General features: G+C 39.1%; 1 protein-coding gene across 5 annotated transcripts; it reads right to left on the bottom strand.

Moving 5' to 3' along the window:
* Positions 1-2,837: 2,837 nt before the first annotated feature.
* DEPDC1 (DEP domain containing 1) lies at positions 2,838-20,075 on the bottom strand. 5 transcript variants are annotated; one of them, XM_069788414.1, is made up of 12 exons: positions 19,940-20,075; positions 18,896-19,161; positions 18,074-18,224; positions 16,749-16,867; positions 16,192-16,322; positions 15,827-15,874; positions 12,409-12,549; positions 11,047-11,922; positions 10,261-10,433; positions 9,103-9,279; positions 8,641-8,826; positions 2,838-5,455 (listed from the first exon to the last, which is right to left on the bottom strand). In XM_069788414.1, exons 1-12 carry the CDS (start codon positions 19,985-19,987, stop codon positions 5,315-5,317), a joined length of 2,457 nt encoding a protein of 818 aa, XP_069644515.1. In that variant the 5' UTR covers positions 19,988-20,075; the 3' UTR covers positions 2,838-5,314. The 5 variants fall into 5 exon arrangements, with proteins under 5 accessions (XP_069644515.1, XP_069644516.1, XP_069644518.1 ...); XM_069788415.1 differs by having other exon boundaries at positions 11,047-11,895; XM_069788417.1 differs by lacking the exon at positions 11,047-11,922.
* Between the last annotated feature and the right edge of the window lie 333 nt (positions 20,076-20,408).

Raw genomic sequence — 20,408 nt, 5'->3', positions numbered from 1 at the left:
GTGTTTCCACAGTGACAGTGTCTCCCCAGGCCCCATCCTCCTCCAGTGGCTCAGGAGGCAGAGATCCAAAAACGTCACTGGCCCCACACACCAGCAGCCAAATTTTCCTCCTGCATCTTACCAGCATCGAGCAGGATCCAGCCCCGCTGACTTGGCGGCAAGACTTAGAAGAAGGACGGCCACCATGGGCAACCTCCATCCAGCCCCTACAGCTCTCCTCCCTTTTCACTCACCCTTGCCCGGATGGCATCTGCCTGCCAGGAGCCCGGGTCAGAAGGGACGAGCCGTATCAGCTGCTCAGAGAGCTTTGGTCTTGATGCTTTAGGCTGGTAGGGAAAGATAAAATTCAAAGAGCACTCCGCTATTACAGTCTGTGCTGCAGAACTTGGAGGTATTCAAGACTCAACATGGCCCTGAGTAACCTGATTTAGTTAGACCCATTTTAAACAGGGTTTGAAGTAAATCAGACTAGATACAAGGAAGAAATTTTTTAACGATGAGGGTGGTGGAAAACTGGCACAGGTTGCCCAGAGAGGTGGTGGATGACCCATCCCTGGAAAAACTCCAGGTCAGGACGGACAGGGCTCTGAGCAACCTGGTCTAGTTGAAGATGTCCCTACTCATTGCAGGGGGGCTGGACTAAATGACCTTTAAAGGTCCTTTCCAACCCAAATTATTCTATGATTCTACGATAAATGACCTCTGAAGGTCCCTTCCCACCGAAAGTACAATCCTGTGATTTTCAGTTTTCCCCCCCCTCCCCTTAAAAGTATTAATTTTGCCACTTCTGTCTGTCTCCTGCCCACATGCAGTTAAATTTGGAGTACACAGTTGCATCATGACTCAACAGTGAGATTAGCCATTAACATTTTATGCACGTAACCTTCCGGCTGTTTTCTACCAGTTGCTTTCTTGGAATCACCACATGCCACTGCACACCAGCCAGCACTAGACCAGGCGACTTGTCTGGTTTCACACTAACACCAAGAACAGCATATAACCTAACAAAGCATTATAAAAACTGTTCTTCCTTGCAACTAATACAACTAAAAAGGAGTTACTGGCGCTGATTAGCAAAAAAGGTACTGCTAAGCACAAGCAGCAGCATCTCATCCTGCCTTTCTGTGCACAAAAGGGAGGCAACAAGTCTATTTACCCCCGATTGCCAGCTGACCAGGCGGTATTGCAGATGGCAATCTCAAGTAGTAGCTCTAAAACACTTAAGCAAAAGAGAAGAGAGTTTTGGATCTCTGTATGCAAAACAGTAAGTACATATTCAACACCCAAATAACCTACTGTGACCGCACCTGAATTGGCCACATGCTGAGTGAACAGCTTCTCATTTGCCCAAGACTATTCATGAGAACTAACCAGTGCTAGAAATTACATCTCGGCTGAACATGTTTTTAAAATAAATGTAGTCCCTTCCAAGTGAACTAAAATACTCAAACCAACATAAAGGTTTGGTTTTTTTTTTTAAAAAGTCTAAACAGTTTACACGAGCCTGATTCTCGTGTAACAGAAGTTAAAAAGCCACAGTACACACAGTCTTTTATACGGGAGAGACTGGAAATTGAGAACCAGCCACTAAGTCCCTCGCCCACCCCACCCTACTGTCTCAGCCCAGTAAAACCATTGCCTAAGTCCGAATCCTCGGGAGCAGCACAGATGGTTCAGTGCTGGGCCGTGACAGTGTTTTCTCCTCTCGAGTCAGTGTAAGGCAGCCATGAGTCCCTTCTTGCAGTGACAGTTTTCAGAACAAACCTCGACAGGCAATTCCACTACACCACCTCGTACACAACTGACAGATTGCAGGCGACCGCAGATTCACTTCGGATGAACTGCTCCCCATACAGAATGGTAGTTTTTGCAGTATGATACTTAAAGAAAAAAAAATATAAAAGCCTTCCAGTAAAAAATTTCACTCAAGTCAAAATGATAGCTCAAAGAAAGGTTTAGATGAAAGTTAAATTTGTATCTGTCATTCATTTTGAATGTTTTAATTGTCCCATAGCTAGTCAATTTGTCTATTTATTCATGTTTTTGTTAAGTTCCGTCAAAACCTTAGAAGGGAACATTAAATAACATGGATCAAGAAGTCTGAATAATGAGGGCAGTCCTTTGAAAGCTAAATCCTAAGAAATGCAAGCTTCTCGCCTAATAAGTTGCTTAACTGGAACACATAAATAAATAAAGCATTTACACAACACTTAACAGGTTGAGAATAATTAGAAGCAAGTCTAGGCAGGTACTAGATTTTTCAAAGCAGTTGACTACAGGTGTTACAGAGAAGGAACATCTGTCACCTGCTATGCAAGTGTGAAGTTATCTACAGGACATTAAAGCACTACTAATACAGGCTAAAACCAGGCTAATCTTGGTTTCCCATTTACAAAGCCTTCTTCCTCATAAGAAAAAGAGCAAAATGATATATTGCAAAATATGTATTGTGCCAGATAAAACTCAGTTAACTGAAAATAAATTTCTGCACTAACACCCCCCGCCTCCACCCCGTAAAGCTAACATAAGACTAATTTGGTATATATATAATTGTGTGTGTATATATATATGTACAATTAAGTATTGGATGCAGAATAGAAAGGTGGTTTTGCCTCATTTTTCCAGGGAGAGGAGAACCTGAGAGAACCAAAGTATAGTCCCATGGCTGCAGACCATAGCTGTTACGTACCAAGATGTCAGATATAAGTGACAATTCTCAACCAAGACCCTCATTCATAACACTAAAGTATCCGACACAGCACATGAACTTGTACAAGAGTATTATGGAGGCTCCCCAGGAGATGCCAAAAAACCCAAACCCAAACCAGGTAAAGAGATGAGTAGTCGAGATTTGCTTTAATTTTAATGACTGCTTTTATGACAATTACTGTAAGAGTCTGCATATGCAGGTACAATAACAATTCAGTTTCTTGTCCTAGAACAGGCAAGACGTGACAAAGCAAAATGATACGCCTACACTGCGCAGCTCAGAACTGTGTAAGACAACGGACAACCAAACAGCTCACACAAAGAAAAAGCAGTCACCTCTCTAAAAATAGCTGATTCCATAAAGCACAAAATTGCTTAATGATAAACCCCAAACCCTAAAGCGAAAACAAAGTTGGACTTCAAACATACCTTCTTCTGCAATCCAACACTGGCAGTATATCCCTTCGATTTTTCTGCAAATACAGCCCAAATAAGCAGACAGTTTAAGATTTATCTAGAAGCAATATTACAACTGAAATGTAACATGGACACAAATTCTTCACAACAAAACCCAATTTTGGCACTGTTCCAAATGCAGAATGGTTTCAGTGTGTGGCACGTTATTCATTGTGATGATACGAGCTTAAAGAAACCTTTAACTGAAGAGCAGCATGAAAGCATTATGCAGCAAGAAGTCCACCTGAATATCAGCTTAGGTTATGCAAGGGACAGGTCACGGCTTGGACTGTGGGTCTGACAAGTGACCAGACCAATCTGAGAAGCTCAAGCACAGCAACATGTGAACAGTAAACACTGAAGACCCTGAATTGCATATATACAGCTAACAAAGTCCAGTGCCACCAGCCCTTAAAGGAGATACACATTGTTCCTTACTCTGGCACAGTATTGGAATATATAAAAAGTACTAGTTATTAACAAAAGAATTTACAGAAATTGTATTTTACATGGTGGCATCATTTCCTCCAAGGACCTTTAGCTGACCTATATCAAATTAATTGTCAGTTCAGCTGCATTACTAATTAACTGATCTCCCCGCTTTCTAACTGCCCACGGATACAGCTACACCCTTACCAGCACTGTTTCTAACCTCCCATGTCACGTTCTCCTCTCCTTGGACTGAGAGGACAAGGTGGCGAGAGAATTGTGTTGAGAGCAAGAGGCAGATCCATTAGTGCTCCTACTCGCAGGGCTTCTTCTATAAAACACCTTATCATACCCAGAACTTGAAGTACTTCCAGTACATAACAGTTCTGTTTCTAGATTACAAGCAGCAATAGCCGTAGGTCTCATGGCAGAGCTCGTGCTTGGCATGTTGGCTGATTATAACTCCACACGACTTCTTTCCAAAGTGACAGTACTTTTAATATAAACAATGTTTCAATGAATCCTTAAAGGTCCATCCATCTTTTTGCTATAGTATGCTATTTTTATCCTGTTAAGAAGAAAGGGATTTTTTTTATTAAATCTTATTTAAAATTCCCTTGAGTGCCCAGGCTTTACACCTACACTCTGTTAGTGTCTCTTTGGGAAAACAAAACAAAAAAAAAAAACCCCAAACAAAAAAAGGATTTCAGGCTTCTTTCCTGATGGATGCAAATACGGGAGAGAACAGCACCCATTTGTCTCCAAGCCCAGTATTCAACACTAACATCATTCACTGCTTGTGACTTTTTAGTTTTTTGCCTGGAGGGTATCTGCCTAAATATTAAACTGGGACCTCCTTTATAAAAACACTTTGAATTGTTCTCTCACAGAAATACTCATGCAGATTTATACTCTTGTGGGGGAGCCTTGGCCCCATCAGAATTAATAAGCAAACCCCTAACTGTAGAAACAAAATAGCAAAGTTTAGTGCATTCTGATTCTATTTGTTGTCCCTTCACGTTATCATCCATCCCTTCTATTATTTTGAGAAGTATAGCAATAGATCCAAAATAAATTTTCCATGAAAATGTTAGAAATAGACCTAAGACTTTTAATATAAATAAATATAGAAAAATTTATGTGAATTTTACAGATGAGATGAACAGAAGTATTTTATGGAGTCAGACAATCATTTATTTATGGTGAATTTCTGGCTCCCTTGGAAACAACAGAACCAACTTTTAAATTAGTCCCAAACTCAAAGAACATTGATTTGTTTAAAGACAAGTATTTTAGGAATACAAAGAAGGCACTTATTCACAACATAGACATTTAAAAACCTACATAAACTGTAATAAACGGCACAAATTCCTGAACAGACATTAAAAAAGTTACAACAATATGCATATCGTTAGTTTCCCATATGAAAATCATATATAAATTTTTGGTTACTAATAGCCTCATGCTTATTTTCACATTTATTTTACTGAGCATAGTATATTGTAATAATTTGTAAACAGATAAATATTTATTTCTCTCTTAGCAGTCATTCAAAAGTTATCTGCACAAAAAAAAGTTATTTTGGCACCTTTCGACATAGTGTCCATGTAAACATTTTTCTTCTACACACACAGCCACCAAACTTCTGTAGAAAGTGCCCTTTGGCAAATCATTCATACATACATCCACAAAATAAATAAGCAGCTGAGGTGTGGTGAAATTAGTATCTTAGGCTACGAAATCCTGGTTTTCTTAGGCTAAGCATTGGTTGTTTGATGGTAGGTTTGTTATCAAATAGCATTGCTTCATTTTCTGTAGTTGGAAATCTGTTCTGGTAGATTAAAGGGTATTCCTTCTGAAACTAGAAAACACAAAAACAAAAAAATAAAATAAAATATCAGACTCCACCAAAAACTCCAGCTGTGCAGGGCTTGAGCATGAATCACTTCGTGAGGATGCATAACAGCAGGAGGAGCAAGACTATCAGCATGTAAAGTAACTCTGCTGTGACACTTAACCAAAGCCGTGGCCCTTTATGCTTATGAGTTCACAACTGATAAACAATCAGTCAAATTTTGTCAGGCAGTTCATCTTCTGTTGAAATGAGAAAAGCTTCTAATCGCATTTTATTCCCAAGGATTTTTAGCTGCTGTGAGTGGAACAGCGCTGTGAGCAAATGTTGTACTGTTCTAACTGCCTGGATCTCCGTTAGCAATGAGTCTGCAGTTGCTCACCGTGTTGTTCATCAGCTGATTAACAGCAATGCTGCTTACGGTTTGAACAGCACAACCAGCATTCCACCCCCCAAGCAAGGCACAGTAGCTACCCATGTGAAAAGCCATGCTGTCCAGCCAGCATTGGCATCTATTCTGTTTATGCTTGGAAAGCTGTCTTTCAAGAATCACAATGATGAATGTTTTACCTAAATGGAAGTTAAGGTTCAGCAGATTTTGAAGGTATTCTCTCAGGAAAGCTTAATACTTAACCAAGGGAGTTAATTTTTCAATTCCTGCAGATATACAGCTAAACAAAAATATCTGGTTTCAGAGACATGTTTTTGACATTTTGCCTGTTTCCTGTGTAAGGCCTCAGGAAGGAATAATGGTACATACACCTATGCATCAGCCACAGCTTTCTGCCGATTGATTCAACCTATAGAAAATGACACCATTTGTAACTTTTGGCATTGATACAAGTTGGATCTAACCCTCTAGTGCGTGCCATGTATTTGGCTTGCCCAATTCAAAGTATCAAAACTTTATATATATAAACTGCTCCAAAAAGTTGTGATTTATCACATCACCAGCTATCCCAGCACAAATGGCAAGACTATAACAATATAGCTCTACAAATCTTAAAAATAAACTTTGCTAACACGTGGCCCTTGCAGTACAAGCTGCTTCCGGACTTTGGTGGGAACTCACCAAAATTTAAGTATGTACTTCAAGTTTTACTATGAGAGGATTTTAGTTTATTTCCTTCCTCCCCACTTCACCTGCTTCAAGTGCTCCTGTGTATCACTTCTTACTGCTTGCTTACTCCAAGTTTTAATTGACTGTAATTAAGTACTCTTCTTTACATGCAGGAAGTTTTAATGAACTTGAACAAAAGTCCAGCCTTTGCTTTTACAGGACCAGAAAGTTTTCACAACACATATGAAAGTCAGTGTTGCAGAAGCTGGGGGAGGGGCACCAAAGAGAAAGAAATGTGCTTGCTCTGAAAAGCTGCTTTTTCAAATTTGAGTCACAAGACTTGCTTAGGAGATTCTAGGACAAGTACAATACTATTCAATTGGTCAGAAATACTTGTCAAAGGTTTTCCAAAAAAGAAAAAACCCTCCAGTATTAAATCCTGCCAGAACTGCTGTATTTTAGCTTTAGTATTAGGCAATACATTAGTAGGCCATAGAAGTACCAGATAATCTTGAGCAATATACACGTTACAAAACACAAAGCTAAGTCCACAGAAAAGAATGTTTCAGAACTCTGAACAGATAGAGCTTGAGCAAAAAATCACTGCTTTTATCGCCTATTGATTTTAAGCCCATCTATAGCATTTTAACAGTAAACTTGTACAGCCAGTGCACCACAAGAAACCATGCTATAATTCTATCACACATTATGTAATGGAAAGCAGTATCTTAGAATAATTTTATACTGGTTTTAAACCATTATTTGAACACCACTGCTGCCAGACAGTATCAAATACTGTATTAGACACCATCTTTAAAATCCCAATCAGAGCACACAGTCAAAACACATTAAACAGCTCTCTTCTATAAAACAAGCATTTCTCTCTATACAGTTGTGAAATGATTGCTGGAGCTGACTTATTGATATGCCCACCTCTTAAGAGAAGATAAACCTCCAGGGCGGAATGCAGTGGATATGCAAGGAATCTGTTCCATAGTAATTCCCTAAGCAACATAACCTGCAACCTTAGATGTTAGCAACACCAGGGGAGCTTGGTTTGCTGACTCTGAGAAACAACATGGGAGGTGGAGCAGAGTGGAAACACTGTGGCCAGGCTCTGGGATATCATCACAGGGACGGGAACTGGATGGCACTATGGAACTGATAAACCGCATGGTTGTTATCCTGAGCCAGCCTTGCACCAGCATTTTTCCATTTTCTGTCAGTCAAGTCCTCTGGATAAAATTCGCTCATTATAATACCAAAACACACCTCCGTCCCAAAGGCTACCCGCCTTCAAGGTGCGACCACTCCTCACTGAGCACGCGCTCTGAATTTCTCTAGCTTATACCTTCAGAAGTAAAGCAAGAAGACTTTACACCAATCATAATAAAGGTATGTATGACTAGAATCACTCAAGCTCCACCTAAAAATAAGAAAATAGTATTAAAATGGCTTTAGAGAGGAGGAATGCTAGGGAAAACACCATCATAGACAAGTCAGGAGGACATCACTGATTTCTGGGATCAGCTGACAGGCTGAACCTCTCTTCCCCCCCACAGGGACGCCTGTTGGGTGAGATTTGAACCCTCAGTTATACCGAGTGCTTCCCTGGGAAACTCAGAAATCTTTTTCCATAATTTAGTGTGCTTGCAGTCGACTGTATTATTATTTGCGTGTGCTTTGCAGACAGTGTATTTATCACCAGCATTCCAAAAGAACCTGTACTTCTGTTGCTTCAATAAACTGCATGATTGATTAATCTAGCTGTGAGGGTTCTCACTGAATGCGACCAAGCTCCTTAAGTCTGGCCATGTTAGTTCATTGAACACGACTAGACTGAAAGTACATCGCGCTATTTGTGTATCTGTGATCGAGGTAGTTCAATATATTGAATGCGACTGGACTTACAGTGTCAAACTGGGCATCACTCAGAATCTAAGCCTAGCCACGCCTAGCCCCTCTGATATCTGAGGACAAGCTGGAATGCAAAGGGGTTTATTTTCTGCCAAACTTCTTTACCCTCTAATGTAACAACAGTCTGCTCTTGTTCTGTACCAGGGTCTAGTGACTGAGATCCTTCCCTCAAAAAGGTGTTTTCAGAAGCAGAAGAAATATCCACCAAGTTTCTTACCTGTTTTAACTTTTTCTTTTTGTCTTTTACAGACAGGTTTTTATCTTTGATAATGTTCTCTAAGAGCTCTGTCACTGCAGCTTGAGAGGTAGAAACCTTTTGTTCTTCAAACTCCTGAGGAGTTATTTGTTTGCAGTATGAATATGTTGGCAATATGGCACAAATTTCTTCCTTTGGATGTTTGCACTGAAACAAGAGTTGAAGGGTCTGCATATACTCAAATGATTATGTACTACTTCAGTAAGAAGGTACCCAAGAAATATCCAAGCATACTAACTTACAGCAACATCATGAGTCGCAAAACATTGTAACGTAGCTAGTATCTACGATTGCACCAACAGTTTAATAAAAGTTTACATTCAAAATATAGTGGGTTTATTTGCAGTTTTCCCATCCCACCTTCAGAAGTAACAAATACTCTGCAATTAGCAAATGAACTTAAACTTCTGTCATGCCACCAACCTGAGCCATCTTCACGTATTCTATGTGATCTCGCACTGCAACCTGCAGGTAAGTTGGTACTTTAAATATTTCTTGTTGATGGTCCATTAGAAATGAAACTAATCGTGTAGAAAGCAGCTCATCAAGATCTACTTCTTCTGCACAGCATAGCACGCATCGAGAAAAAGTCTGTATCATCTAGAAGTGTTTAGCAGATCATTAGTACGTGAAGTTGAGGGATTTGCCTTCTTTCCAGTCTACACAAGTGGCACAATGAATCCTCCAATACCAACTTTCATTGCAATCTCTCTTGCCTGCACCACTGGTCAAGAGAGGAAGAAAACCAATTATAATTTTTTCCTCATCTGAAATAAAGTACCTTCTTATAACATTAGACTTGTACTTTTTTTGGATTGAACAGTACTTTCAATTAAGAAATACATATTTAAAGAGGTAATAATAAGAAAAAGTCTTCCCCTGTAGAAAAGTGTACATCTTCAATTAGCCATCTTGAGACAAGTGAGGTGATTAAAAAAACCCTGCAGAACCAACTTAACCAAGACCTAATGCACACCAAGATCCAGTTTTAAATAGCTTTAAAAAACATTTTTACAGCTTTCATATTTCCAGCTTTTAGTAGGCTTATTTTAAATTAGCATGTGCAGATACTTTGCTGTTTTACCTCATCTTGCTTGACAAAAAATCATTAGTCATTCCAATGAAAGCTTGAACTCAGACCTTGAAAGCTAGTCTTTAAACTCACTAGGCAATCAATTTACTTCTTTGGAACCGTTTTTGTCATAACTTCACATACACAAGTGTTCAGCCCAAGAAAGGTTTTCTACAGACACTTTGCCAACACCTTTTAAGTTAAATGGCAGTTAGGTGAGAAATCAGACTAAACAATCATTTGCACTCTTAAGAAATTATTTCCCTTCTCCTCCCAAACTAAACAAAAGCAACACTAATAATTGAAATATATTAGGATGGAGACAAGAAAGCACTTGCTTCAAATCAGGATTTTGTAAATATTCTGGACATGAAAAATTGCCCGTTAATCACTATTTAATTGCAATGAGCCAAGAACCTCAAGTACGAAATACAGCTAGCATTCTTAGCGTTACTTCAGCAATATTCTTTAAAAAAACATAGAAATAACTGCACTCATCATTCTCTTACCAAAGAACGTGTGCCCATTGCATCATGCAGTCGTGGCATATCAACATTTTCACTGATCCGAGAGATCATACGCATTAGAAGCTGAATCTTTCTACGATTTGGTGGTGGAAGCAACAAACAACATATCTGTAGTGCTTCAATGGCAATTCTTTCTAAATGAGGCTGAAGGAGATCTACAAGTTAAAGACGGCTGTCATTAAGACTTGAACAAACTTTTAGGATATTTTTCTCTCAGTACCAGAAATTTCTTTTTTTTTTCAAGGACAATAATATATGTTTCATAGAAATCAGCTGTAACATAGTAGATAATGTTATGTGGCCTTTTTTTGTGTGGTCACACTCAACTTGCTTCATTATGATAAACTGCTAGTACAATTAAGAAGTGACACTAACATTATTCACAGAACTACTTCCAGAAAACGTGTTTCAAAGACTGGAAAAAGACATCTCCTTCAACAGGCAGGTCTGTGCAAATGCCCTGCCTCACTCTTAAACAGTGTCTAGGTCAGAATTTCTTATTACTTACCTGAACAGAAGGGTGAATTACTGACACATCAAGTTTAAGACTCCAAAGATACTACATGCTACTGTTTGTTAGCAGAGATAGGAAAGACTGCCGTTAGACAGAGCAATGTAGCAACCAGAATTTTTTTTTTTTTTTAAAGCCCCATAGGTGATGTTATATGCATATCAAAAAACCTAGCAACAGTGCCAAAGATTAAGGAAGCAAAGATTAGTTAGACAACGCAATAAGCCAATACAACATGCTTCAGAAAGCCATCTTACTTTGCGTGCCAGTCAACATATAAGAGTGAGTGAAAGAGTATTCTGAGAGTTCTGTGGTACTTTTGCAGAGTCTTTTTTTGATGGTGATATCAGAAACCTCAGTCCTGACGTCCACTGAAGAAGCCACACCAGAGGTATTTGGTTTTCCTTGCCCACAAAGTTGAGACCTTGGCTTTACTGTGATTTCAGCAACTGGTACATTAATGCTAGTGCAACTTTTGGAGTCCCTCTTGCCAAGTAAACTCAGAGACCTACATATTTGCTTCGATCCGTGCTTTTCATTATATAGCTCTTTATTCTGAAGAGTTGAGGCAGACACTCTCTTGATACCATGGGTTTGTTTTTGACATGTGTTATCAAAACCAAGCCCCAGTACAGAATTAGCTTTATGCTCATATGGTAGTGACTGTTTTCCATTTCTTGTGCCCAGGATGGTGTTCACATCACTTTGCCTGAGGGAATCAGCTTCTCCTTTATTACATACACTTGAAGTAGCATGTCCAATTCTTTCCAAAGAGTAACATCTTGTCCTAAATGCTTGAGGTGGATCTTGTTCATTCCTGAAACCTGAAAGATTTTGACAACTTCCTCCTATTAGATTATCAGCACTACCTTGTTTACATGTCAGTTTATATTGCTGCAATTTCTTTGCACATTGTTTTTCAATAGCTAGCTCTTCTGAAGAAGACTTCCTGGAAGCTTCATAGTCTTTCTTTTTTTTGTCAGGCTCTTTGCAAAGCAGGCTTAGAAGAAGACACTCAGTTGACTTGAAAGAGTTCAAGTGAAGAGTTTTTGAAGGTTGTGGGTCACATTTCTCATCTTGGACAGAATGTTTTCCACTGCATATATCTGGAATTGTGATGTAGCCACACATAACTATCAGAAAATGAAATATAAGTTAAGATGCAAGTGGTATGAAAATGAACAAGCTCAGAAAGAAAGTTGCTAACTGAGCAGAGAAGACAACAAATACAGAGACACTAATTTATAGTTGACTCAGTTAGTAAAGCCTAAGAAAAATTTAGCTCAGTCCAAAAGCAATGTAACAAGATAACTGCAACCAACAGGCAAGAATAAAGTTAACACTGCAATAGTGAGGAACTGGCAGAACAAGCACATATTTTTAAATTATGGTTATTGCATATTTAGAATGTTAGCTCAGACAGCAATTTATATAGGATATTATGAGACAGAGCTGCATTTCAGTTAATATTGTAATACAGAATGATAGTATTGATGATATTCCTCAGATTCAAGCTGCCATACAGATTAGGGGGTCAAGGTCTGCTTTGAATTACAGATTTGTTCCCCAATTGATATAAACTTATAGCTTGCACTGATTATTTCTAAATTCATACATACCTAAAATATTAACAAAAAGTTCATAGTATTCAAAAGTAAGTAATGGTTCAGGGAGATTGAGAAAGTAATCAGCAACTGTTCTGAATACATCCCGTTCAAACCCACTGTAAGTTGGTTGGCTCATGTCATTATTTCTAGGCCCTAAAAAGAGGTGAAGAAAGAAAATTCACAAAAGTATTTACTCTCACAACTCCATTATTAAAAAAATAAAATTAAAAAGTGAACATAAGTTTGTTCTTGTAGGAATGACTGTTTCACAAGAAAAGAACCATGCCAGCAATATACAAATATTTAGTTTAGTTCAGCACTATACCACTTGTAAGCAAAAACAGTATAAAATATTCTATATAGCCACTGAGGAGTTGTGCTCAGTTTCAACATGCTGTTCCACACCAAGGAAATAAAAAAAAACTCATTTATGCCCTTTATAGGTTCCTCAGCAAGATAATCACAAACTTCCAAACTACAGTAATCTCAGTTCTCCCACAGGGAGCTCTAGCTTCCAGATCAAGGAGCTTATGCTATGACCAACTTGGAAGAGTGTGCTGAGAAGCCCAACAATATATATATACATGTTGCTTTACGCATAGGCCGAACAGAGCTGGTCAGCATCTTTTCCCTTTGTGGGGACCTCCTCTTTACAACTCCTCTATTCAAACGGTTCACCAAGAGAAAGTTTTGTTCACCACTACTCCCATGGTGGATCTTTTCTTCAGAAGTGGACAGATAAACAATCCAATAATCCAGGAGATCTGGTTAATAAACCTTGACCACGTTGCTACAGACAAGAAAAAGAATGAATGAAAGGGGTCCAGGTATGAATAAAATTTGACATTGTACAGATCTTTTAACCCTAATGTTATCATACTCCACTGAACTCCTACAAATTAAATAAGCTACCTTACAAAGCCAATTGTAATGAATTAGGAGATGGCAGTTTTAATTACACATAGAACCAGGGAAAATTTAACTTTTGATATGATCAACCTTTATAATCATAATCACATTACTACACTAAAATATATATGTAGTAGAGCAGTATTCCCCCTGCCAGTGTACATATTTTTAGTTTTCACTGCGCAAAGTAACTACCGCCTTAATCATTTGGTTACAGTATAGCTAGCAGATGCAGAGATAAAATCTCCACTTGAGCTAATCCACTCAAATTAGAAATTGAGAATTCAAAAAAACCAGAAAGGTTGCCTGCAGTTTTCATCTCATGAATACAAAGACCTATCAGTTCTAAATACAGTACTGATGTGAGAATTAAGGTATTGAAATGCTCAAAGACCAGTGCTCAGCTACTTTTTCCACTTTGACTTAAATCCACTCACCAAGCTCTTCCCTGTTCTGCTTTACCTAACAGTGCTCTTCAGGTAAGAGGCTCTATATATTTGGGAATGCAGCTGAAGAAAAAGTGTCATGTTGAAGGGAAAAAAAAAAAAAAAGGGCGTGTGTGTCATTTTCACAAGCACATATGCTGCAAACTGAACTTCTGAAACCACACTAACCCTGCATGGACTCCTACCACGGTTCCACTGAGCAGCTAGAGATATATACTGATGTATAAACACCATCCAACCATGTTATAGCTACTATAGCTTTGAGGGGAACCAATGAAGGAGATGGCCAGGAATCAGGGCAAGACTTAAACAGCAGGGCAAGCACACATATAAAAAGAGCTCATCATCTCTGATTTCATTTGAGGCACTCATCTAAGTCTAGCATGCCCTGTTAGCCATTTAAAGAGGCAGGGTTGGTTTGGTTTTTTTTTTTGGGGGGGGGAAGGTCAGTCTAATTGTCCTCTGCTTCTCCAGAATCTTTTCAAAGCCTGCTTCATAGAGATGCAAAGCTTACAAATTGTGATCTGTATGTGTTTGTAACACAATTTCAAACACATCTGACAAAGGAAGCCTCAAAGGCAGTTAGATTCTGTGAAGCTGCATAAAAATCAATGGCACTGTAAAGGAAAAAGGTGATTAGTACCACACAAGTCTGCTACAGCACATGCTGAAGAACAAAACCACTCCTTTATTAGCAAGAGAATCCACATCAGACTGAGCCATTAAAAACTGAACTTCATAGCTTCACTGAGAAAGTACTCCCCCACTCCCTCCATGTGTGAAAACCTATGTTAATTGTATTACTCCACAGTAAATACATTCCCAGTAATTCCAAGGCAGCTGCTCAAGTACACATAACACTAATGCCTTAGGTAACTGATGCTTCTTTTCTGAAGCTTAAGATTTAACATCACACCTTACTAAATTTTACATTTAAGCAGATACACAAAGAAAACAAAACAGAGAAGCACTAGGTTTTCTGTAAGTTATAACCACTTTCAGTTTCGCTGCTTGATATTTCATACATTAATACCAAAATAAGGGAGGCATGCAGACTGACTCTCCATCTGCAAACAATGAAAGTTCAGTTCTGTCACACAACACATTTAACAGCTAAAATGTCTGACTTTAAAAATCCATCTCATCTGCCACGCAGTGATTGGTAAGGCATTGAAGGCCTTCATTTTCCACAGCTGAACTATAAAGGTATCTTACTGGGTTTTAAGCATAAGCTTTTTCTAAAGACAGTTTAAGAAAAAGGTGGGGAAGCAGATAAGGAAGTACCAGAGGAGCTATACTCCAAGTCCAGGATCCAAGAACAAGTGAGTGGAACTCTTCCTTCTGTTCTTGTGACAAATTTAGTAATAAAGCTGACTATAGGAGCATGCTTTTGTCTCAAATCCTTTGCAAAATTTTGTTTGATTTCTTCTAAGACAACTGGTTTTCTGTGAATTGGCCTCCCCAGTTTAATATGAGATGCAGGAAGTGTTTTAGTCCAGCTCAAAGCCAGTAACTGGAAAAGGAAAGTCCCTTTACTTCTGAAAACCTGCATTAGAAGAAACCACACATGTTTTGCCCAACCACTCAAGTTTTCTCCCTGCCTGACTCTTTGTTAATAGGAATTATTTGTGTAAAAAACAGTCCTTAACTTTTTCATGTCCTCAGACAGCATGCTTCCACTGAAAGCTTAGAGTTTAATTAATTCTCCCATACATTTCATGGATTAAGGAACACCGAAGCCCCTCTTCTTCCACTAATTTAATCTGTTCACATTGCCAAAAACTCATATGCAGAATCAGACGATGCAACCTAAAAGCAGGATAACTAGCTAGACTCCTAAAGGACTGATATCTTGATTGCCTGAAATATAACATATTTAACATATGTTAACATTTAGGTTACATTTTTGTGCAGTAATTTGCCATGTATTGCTTTCATCCCTTCTCAACAGATCAAGGCACTTAGATTATTTGGATTTCCAAAATGAAACATCATGATTGACATTAACATGCAAGTATATTTCACTTTCACCTCAAAATAGGTTTCTGGAACTTGAAAGCTATTCAGTGACTTACAGTATGCGAGGCATTTCATAGCTGACAACACCCAGTGAGGGAGGTCTTCTAAAAGAAACAAACAAGTACAGTATTTATACATAAACCCAAAGACTTAACTAGTACAAATAATGGCACACATGTAATAATATAAAAGATCAAATTTAAAACTAATTTCAAATATTGCTACACACATGTAATCTAAGTGTGAATGCAATACACTTACAAAACCTTCTAAACAAACATACTGAACTGTACTCTAGTTTGGAAAAAAGTGTAAGAGACAGACCATGAAACATATTACTTTAAATATCATTTACTGTTTGTTACAATGCACCATACAGAATCTTTAAGCAAAAACAGGAAACAAACAAACAAAATCTTACCTGATTTGTTCTGCAAAATAACAACACCGTGTTTGCTCGTGTTAGTCATATTGTATATGACATACTCAGGAACTATCTGTGTTGGCTGCAAGACTTCTTCCAAAGATGGGATGCCTAAAATGGTTTGCAAACTGTGGGGTGGAAAAGAGCAGATGTTGTCTAAAAGGTTTGCTAGTAATGAATGAAAACAAGTTCTTTCTGTACTATTCAAACACCAGTTACTTGATAAGCTAGTTTGCTGTTAAATAAATTCACGCTTGCAGAAGGACAATTTGAGGACACACTTTTTCCTGGGACAAACACCAAAACCCATTAAGAACGAGCATCTATGATACTTGAAATATACTTCAACACGAGCAACAATAGATTTCAAAAAGTTTCTTAAATACAACAATCCAATGTTAATAAATACATGAGAAAGCATATGTAAACAATAGTTAGTAAAAAACATTAAACCTGAAACATAATTTTAAAATTTGCAAGCCAAAACCTTGATTGGGCCATTACATGCCCAAAGCACATATACAAGAAGGTACTTTTTACAATTTAATACTTACTGTATTAGAATTATATTTCTCCAAGTTTCTTGCACATATTCGTGGCTTATTTCCTTCCTATGCAGAATGTCTTCCTTATTTTCCTCTATTACATCTGGGTTTGTTTTTTCTAAGTTTTCCTGAAAATGAGTGGTTTCTACAGTAAGATAAACAAGCCTCTTAAGATAATTCAAAATTAAGTAAAAATTGTTCTCAAAAGTCTAGGGCATTCTGCAGAATATTAAATTCTAAAACACGATCAAGGGAGTAACCTTAACAGTCTCAGCACTGAAATGTAAGCATACCCAACTAAAAGCAAAAAAAGACATTATGAAAAAGACCTAATCAACTCAGAAGTCAGCACTTTAAAAGATAGAAATACATCAAATCCAAATGTATTAGTAGGCGAAGTATTCTCCTTTAGGATCACAGTCTAAATTCAGAAAGTACATACATATCCCCAAATCTCAAAGAATAAAGGGCTAAACACTCACATTGAATCTTTTTCAAAAAGTAAGCAGAACAGTTAAATAATTTGTGCCTTTTACTTGTCCTAAATGAAAAAAATATATTAAGTTTCAACAGGAACATATTGTCCCAATAATTTCTAGAACTCCACCTTCCAGCCCTCCTAATACTTTAAAATACTGTAGCAGGCATAATTCTGCACTGAAGGAGACAAAACAAACAAAACAATCCAAAAGAAAACAAAAATACCTCCCATACTGATGACACAAGATGCTCAATTGCTTACACATATATACACAACTAAAACTCTGTGTAATCCCAGATCATATTGATGCAAAATTAGCCCTATACTACAGTGGATGGGGGGGTCAAATGACCCTTCTTTCTGCTTAGGTAACATGGCTGCATCAATAACACTTTACCAACACCCCTACCCCAATTTCCCTTCCCAACAAACCTATTGACAATACAAAGATTAGAAAACAGCTTCTTACAGGTTTAAGAGCATACTTAATTTCTCCTGTCAAATGCATAATCCCTTTCACTTGCTGACAGGGTTTCAAAAATGCCGTGTTACAGTTTTGCTTGAATATTTATGGGCCATTTAGCAAAATTTCTTTTTGTACATGCAAGAAGAGAAACAGCACATGTCACCAAGACACTTCATTATAAAATATAACTGCATCTTTCTATAATACCAACATAAATGTTCTATTTCACTATCTAGAAGAACCTACCAATACATTTTTTCAGCTAGAAGGGAAGATGACACAACAGAACAGTTTCACTAAAAGATGATTGCTTCTGGGTGTTTGCTTCTTTCAAGAATAAAGAGATTACATGGCAACTACAATTATGTAAGAAAGGCAAGTTATTACCAGAGACTGTAGTAACTCATGTTTTTTAAAAGTTCTCCTGGATAAATGCGGCAGTTTAAAAAGTCTTTCTTTGTCTCTAGAGAAGTTTTCCAAGTTCTCCTTTGGTGGACATGAACTTGGTAGAGGTTTAACTGGAGATGTTGAAGGAAATCTGTAATGAATAGGAGAGATGTTAAATACATTTAGAATAGATTAAAAATATAAGAAGTCACTTAATGAAAACCGTACCCTATCAGTGTAATTCCCTAAGATTGCGAAAAGATTCAGGAAAGTAAAAAGAAAAGATGGTGAAATTTTCTCTTCAGAACACTGTTTAACGTTTTCATACTATAAATTAGCTTTGGGCTACTTTTCTTGATTCCAAAGTCAAGTTGAAGACACTCAAATATTTATACAGCACTGAGAGCAGAATTTGAGAAGTGAGGGCCATTAATACCTTTAATTTAATGACTTAGGAAAGACTGTTTCCCACTTGGACTTTCTGCAAAACGTACAAGAGAAGTAAACACAGGACTGGTAGCACAGCATGCAGCTGCTACAGTAAATTCCCCTTGGCTCCCCTCCAAAGCACTTGAGAGTAGCATGCATGCCACTGAAAAACTTGGCTAGACAAAAGCACGGAAACAGCCCTCAGCATACAGGATATATGGTTGATACTGCAAGTCGGAGTAAAGTAAAACAGTGAGTAAAATGGTGCTAATAATTGAGTTTTGGCCTAACTGCTCAACTCAAAGCAAGATATTTTTGAGAATCTGAGCACTCAGATTTTTAAATACGGTTCTCAACCTGAAGAGCTCTTTTAACTGGTCTTCATTGCAGTACCTGTACAGCACACCATTGTCTTCTAAGTTTTCAGATCCCCATCTCCCTTTTATATCTTCAATTACATGATTCTTGAGAAACTTTCTTAATAACTGAACAGTCTGCTGCCTAGTAACTTCAGGACCAAAGTTACTGTTATTCCTTAATACTTCATGGAGCCATTCTACAGCTTCTGACGCAGTAAAACAGCTTCCATGTTTTTTGAAATGTTGCCTGTGTTTCCTTAATGGCATGCCCGCTCGGAAATACTTTGTAATTTCATTCCACTGTATGGGAAACAAAACAGCAGAGAGTGTGAGATTAAAGCCTGAAGTTGATCATTTTAAGTATCAATTAAAGCAATATTATTGACTATAAGCATATAAATGAAGTCACAACATTAATACTAACAAAGATTGATAGTTACACTAAATAACGCAGTAGTAGTATTAATATAGAAACGTTAAAGTTCAGATTAAAGAACACGTAGACATTTCACTTGGGTTTTTATCTCATTCTTCTGTAACCGAAAACAAGGTTAGAGTTTCACAAACATAACGAGTTTTATTGACCCGGTCCGCACATGCCCAGCATTTACATCAACGGCGTCTCCCGAGGCACTGTCAAACCACAGCCTTCAAATTTGGAGCAGCGCTCAGACGCGACACGAATCCAGCTATCAGAGTACATAAAAACCAGTTTTAAAGTATTTTCCTCCTTCCCTATTTATTCGCACAAATTGAGGTGACATGTTATAATTAGCGGGCTCCTCTTCCCAAGCTGTCGCCCCGTTTTCAAGGCGCAAGGCACTGCCACCGCCGCAGGCCCTAACCAGGGAGGGTCTCGGGGTCCCTTACGTTGGGTGGCAGCGGTTAATATTAATTTGTGCTTCACCCATGAGGCAGAGACCCGGGCTGACGGGAGGCCCGGGACCCGCGGCAGCAACCGACTTTCCTCCCCCTCCTCCCACCCCACAAACCCGCACCGAGCGCGGCCCGTAAAACCCAGAGCCCACGGCCAGGCCGCCCCGGCCGGCTCCGCACCCCCAAGCCCGCCGATCCTCACCAGCTTGGTGGCGCGGTAGGGCCCCGGGGCGGCCGGCCGGCTCTCCATCTCGCTGTGGCGCAGCCCGTCCCCCCTCCGGCCGGCCGCCCGCCCTGCTCCGCGCAGCCCAACGGCCGCCGCCGTTTGAATCCGCTGCGCGAGCCGCCCGCGGAAGCGGATTGGGCGAGCCCGGGGTGGGGGGGGCACGTGCCGCCTGGCGTGACGCAGGCGTTGGCGTCCTGAGGGGGAAGGCGGGAGGAAGGTGATGGCTCGTAGGTCCTGCGCTCTCCGAATAGGAATATGAGGGTCTCCCAAGCGGCCGCAGAGCTAGTGTGGCATTCGTCAAGCCCTTAATTCACTGTTTTCTCCGTGAGCTAAGCTGTCCCTCAGTGTCGCAGCCTGCACGGGAGTTGCTCAGGCGGCGGCTGTACGCCTCAGCCGAGGGCCGAGATTCCCGCCTTCTGTACCAGTACAGACTGTGGTAGAAGCC

Source organism: Haliaeetus albicilla, chromosome 8, assembly GCF_947461875.1.
Source record: "Haliaeetus albicilla chromosome 8, bHalAlb1.1, whole genome shotgun sequence".
In the NCBI taxonomy this organism is placed as follows: Eukaryota; Metazoa; Chordata; class Aves; order Accipitriformes; family Accipitridae; genus Haliaeetus; species Haliaeetus albicilla.
Note: the sequence above shows the minus strand (reverse complement) of the source record. Positions and strands in the feature narration are given on the sequence as shown.

Bases quoted from the DNA above. Each gene is read 5' to 3' on its own strand.
- DEPDC1 (XM_069788414.1), bottom strand. From the start codon at position 19,987: ATGGAGAGCCGGCCGGCCGCCCCGGGGCCCTACCGCGCCACCAAGCTG. The intron at 19,162-19,939 runs GTGAGGATCGGC...TTTCCCATACAG, and splicing joins CCTACCGCGCCACCAAGCTG to TGGAATGAAATTACAAAGTA. The intron at 9,280-10,260 runs GTAAGAGAATGA...AAACACTTCTAG, and splicing joins CAATGGGCACACGTTCTTTG to ATGATACAGACTTTTTCTCG.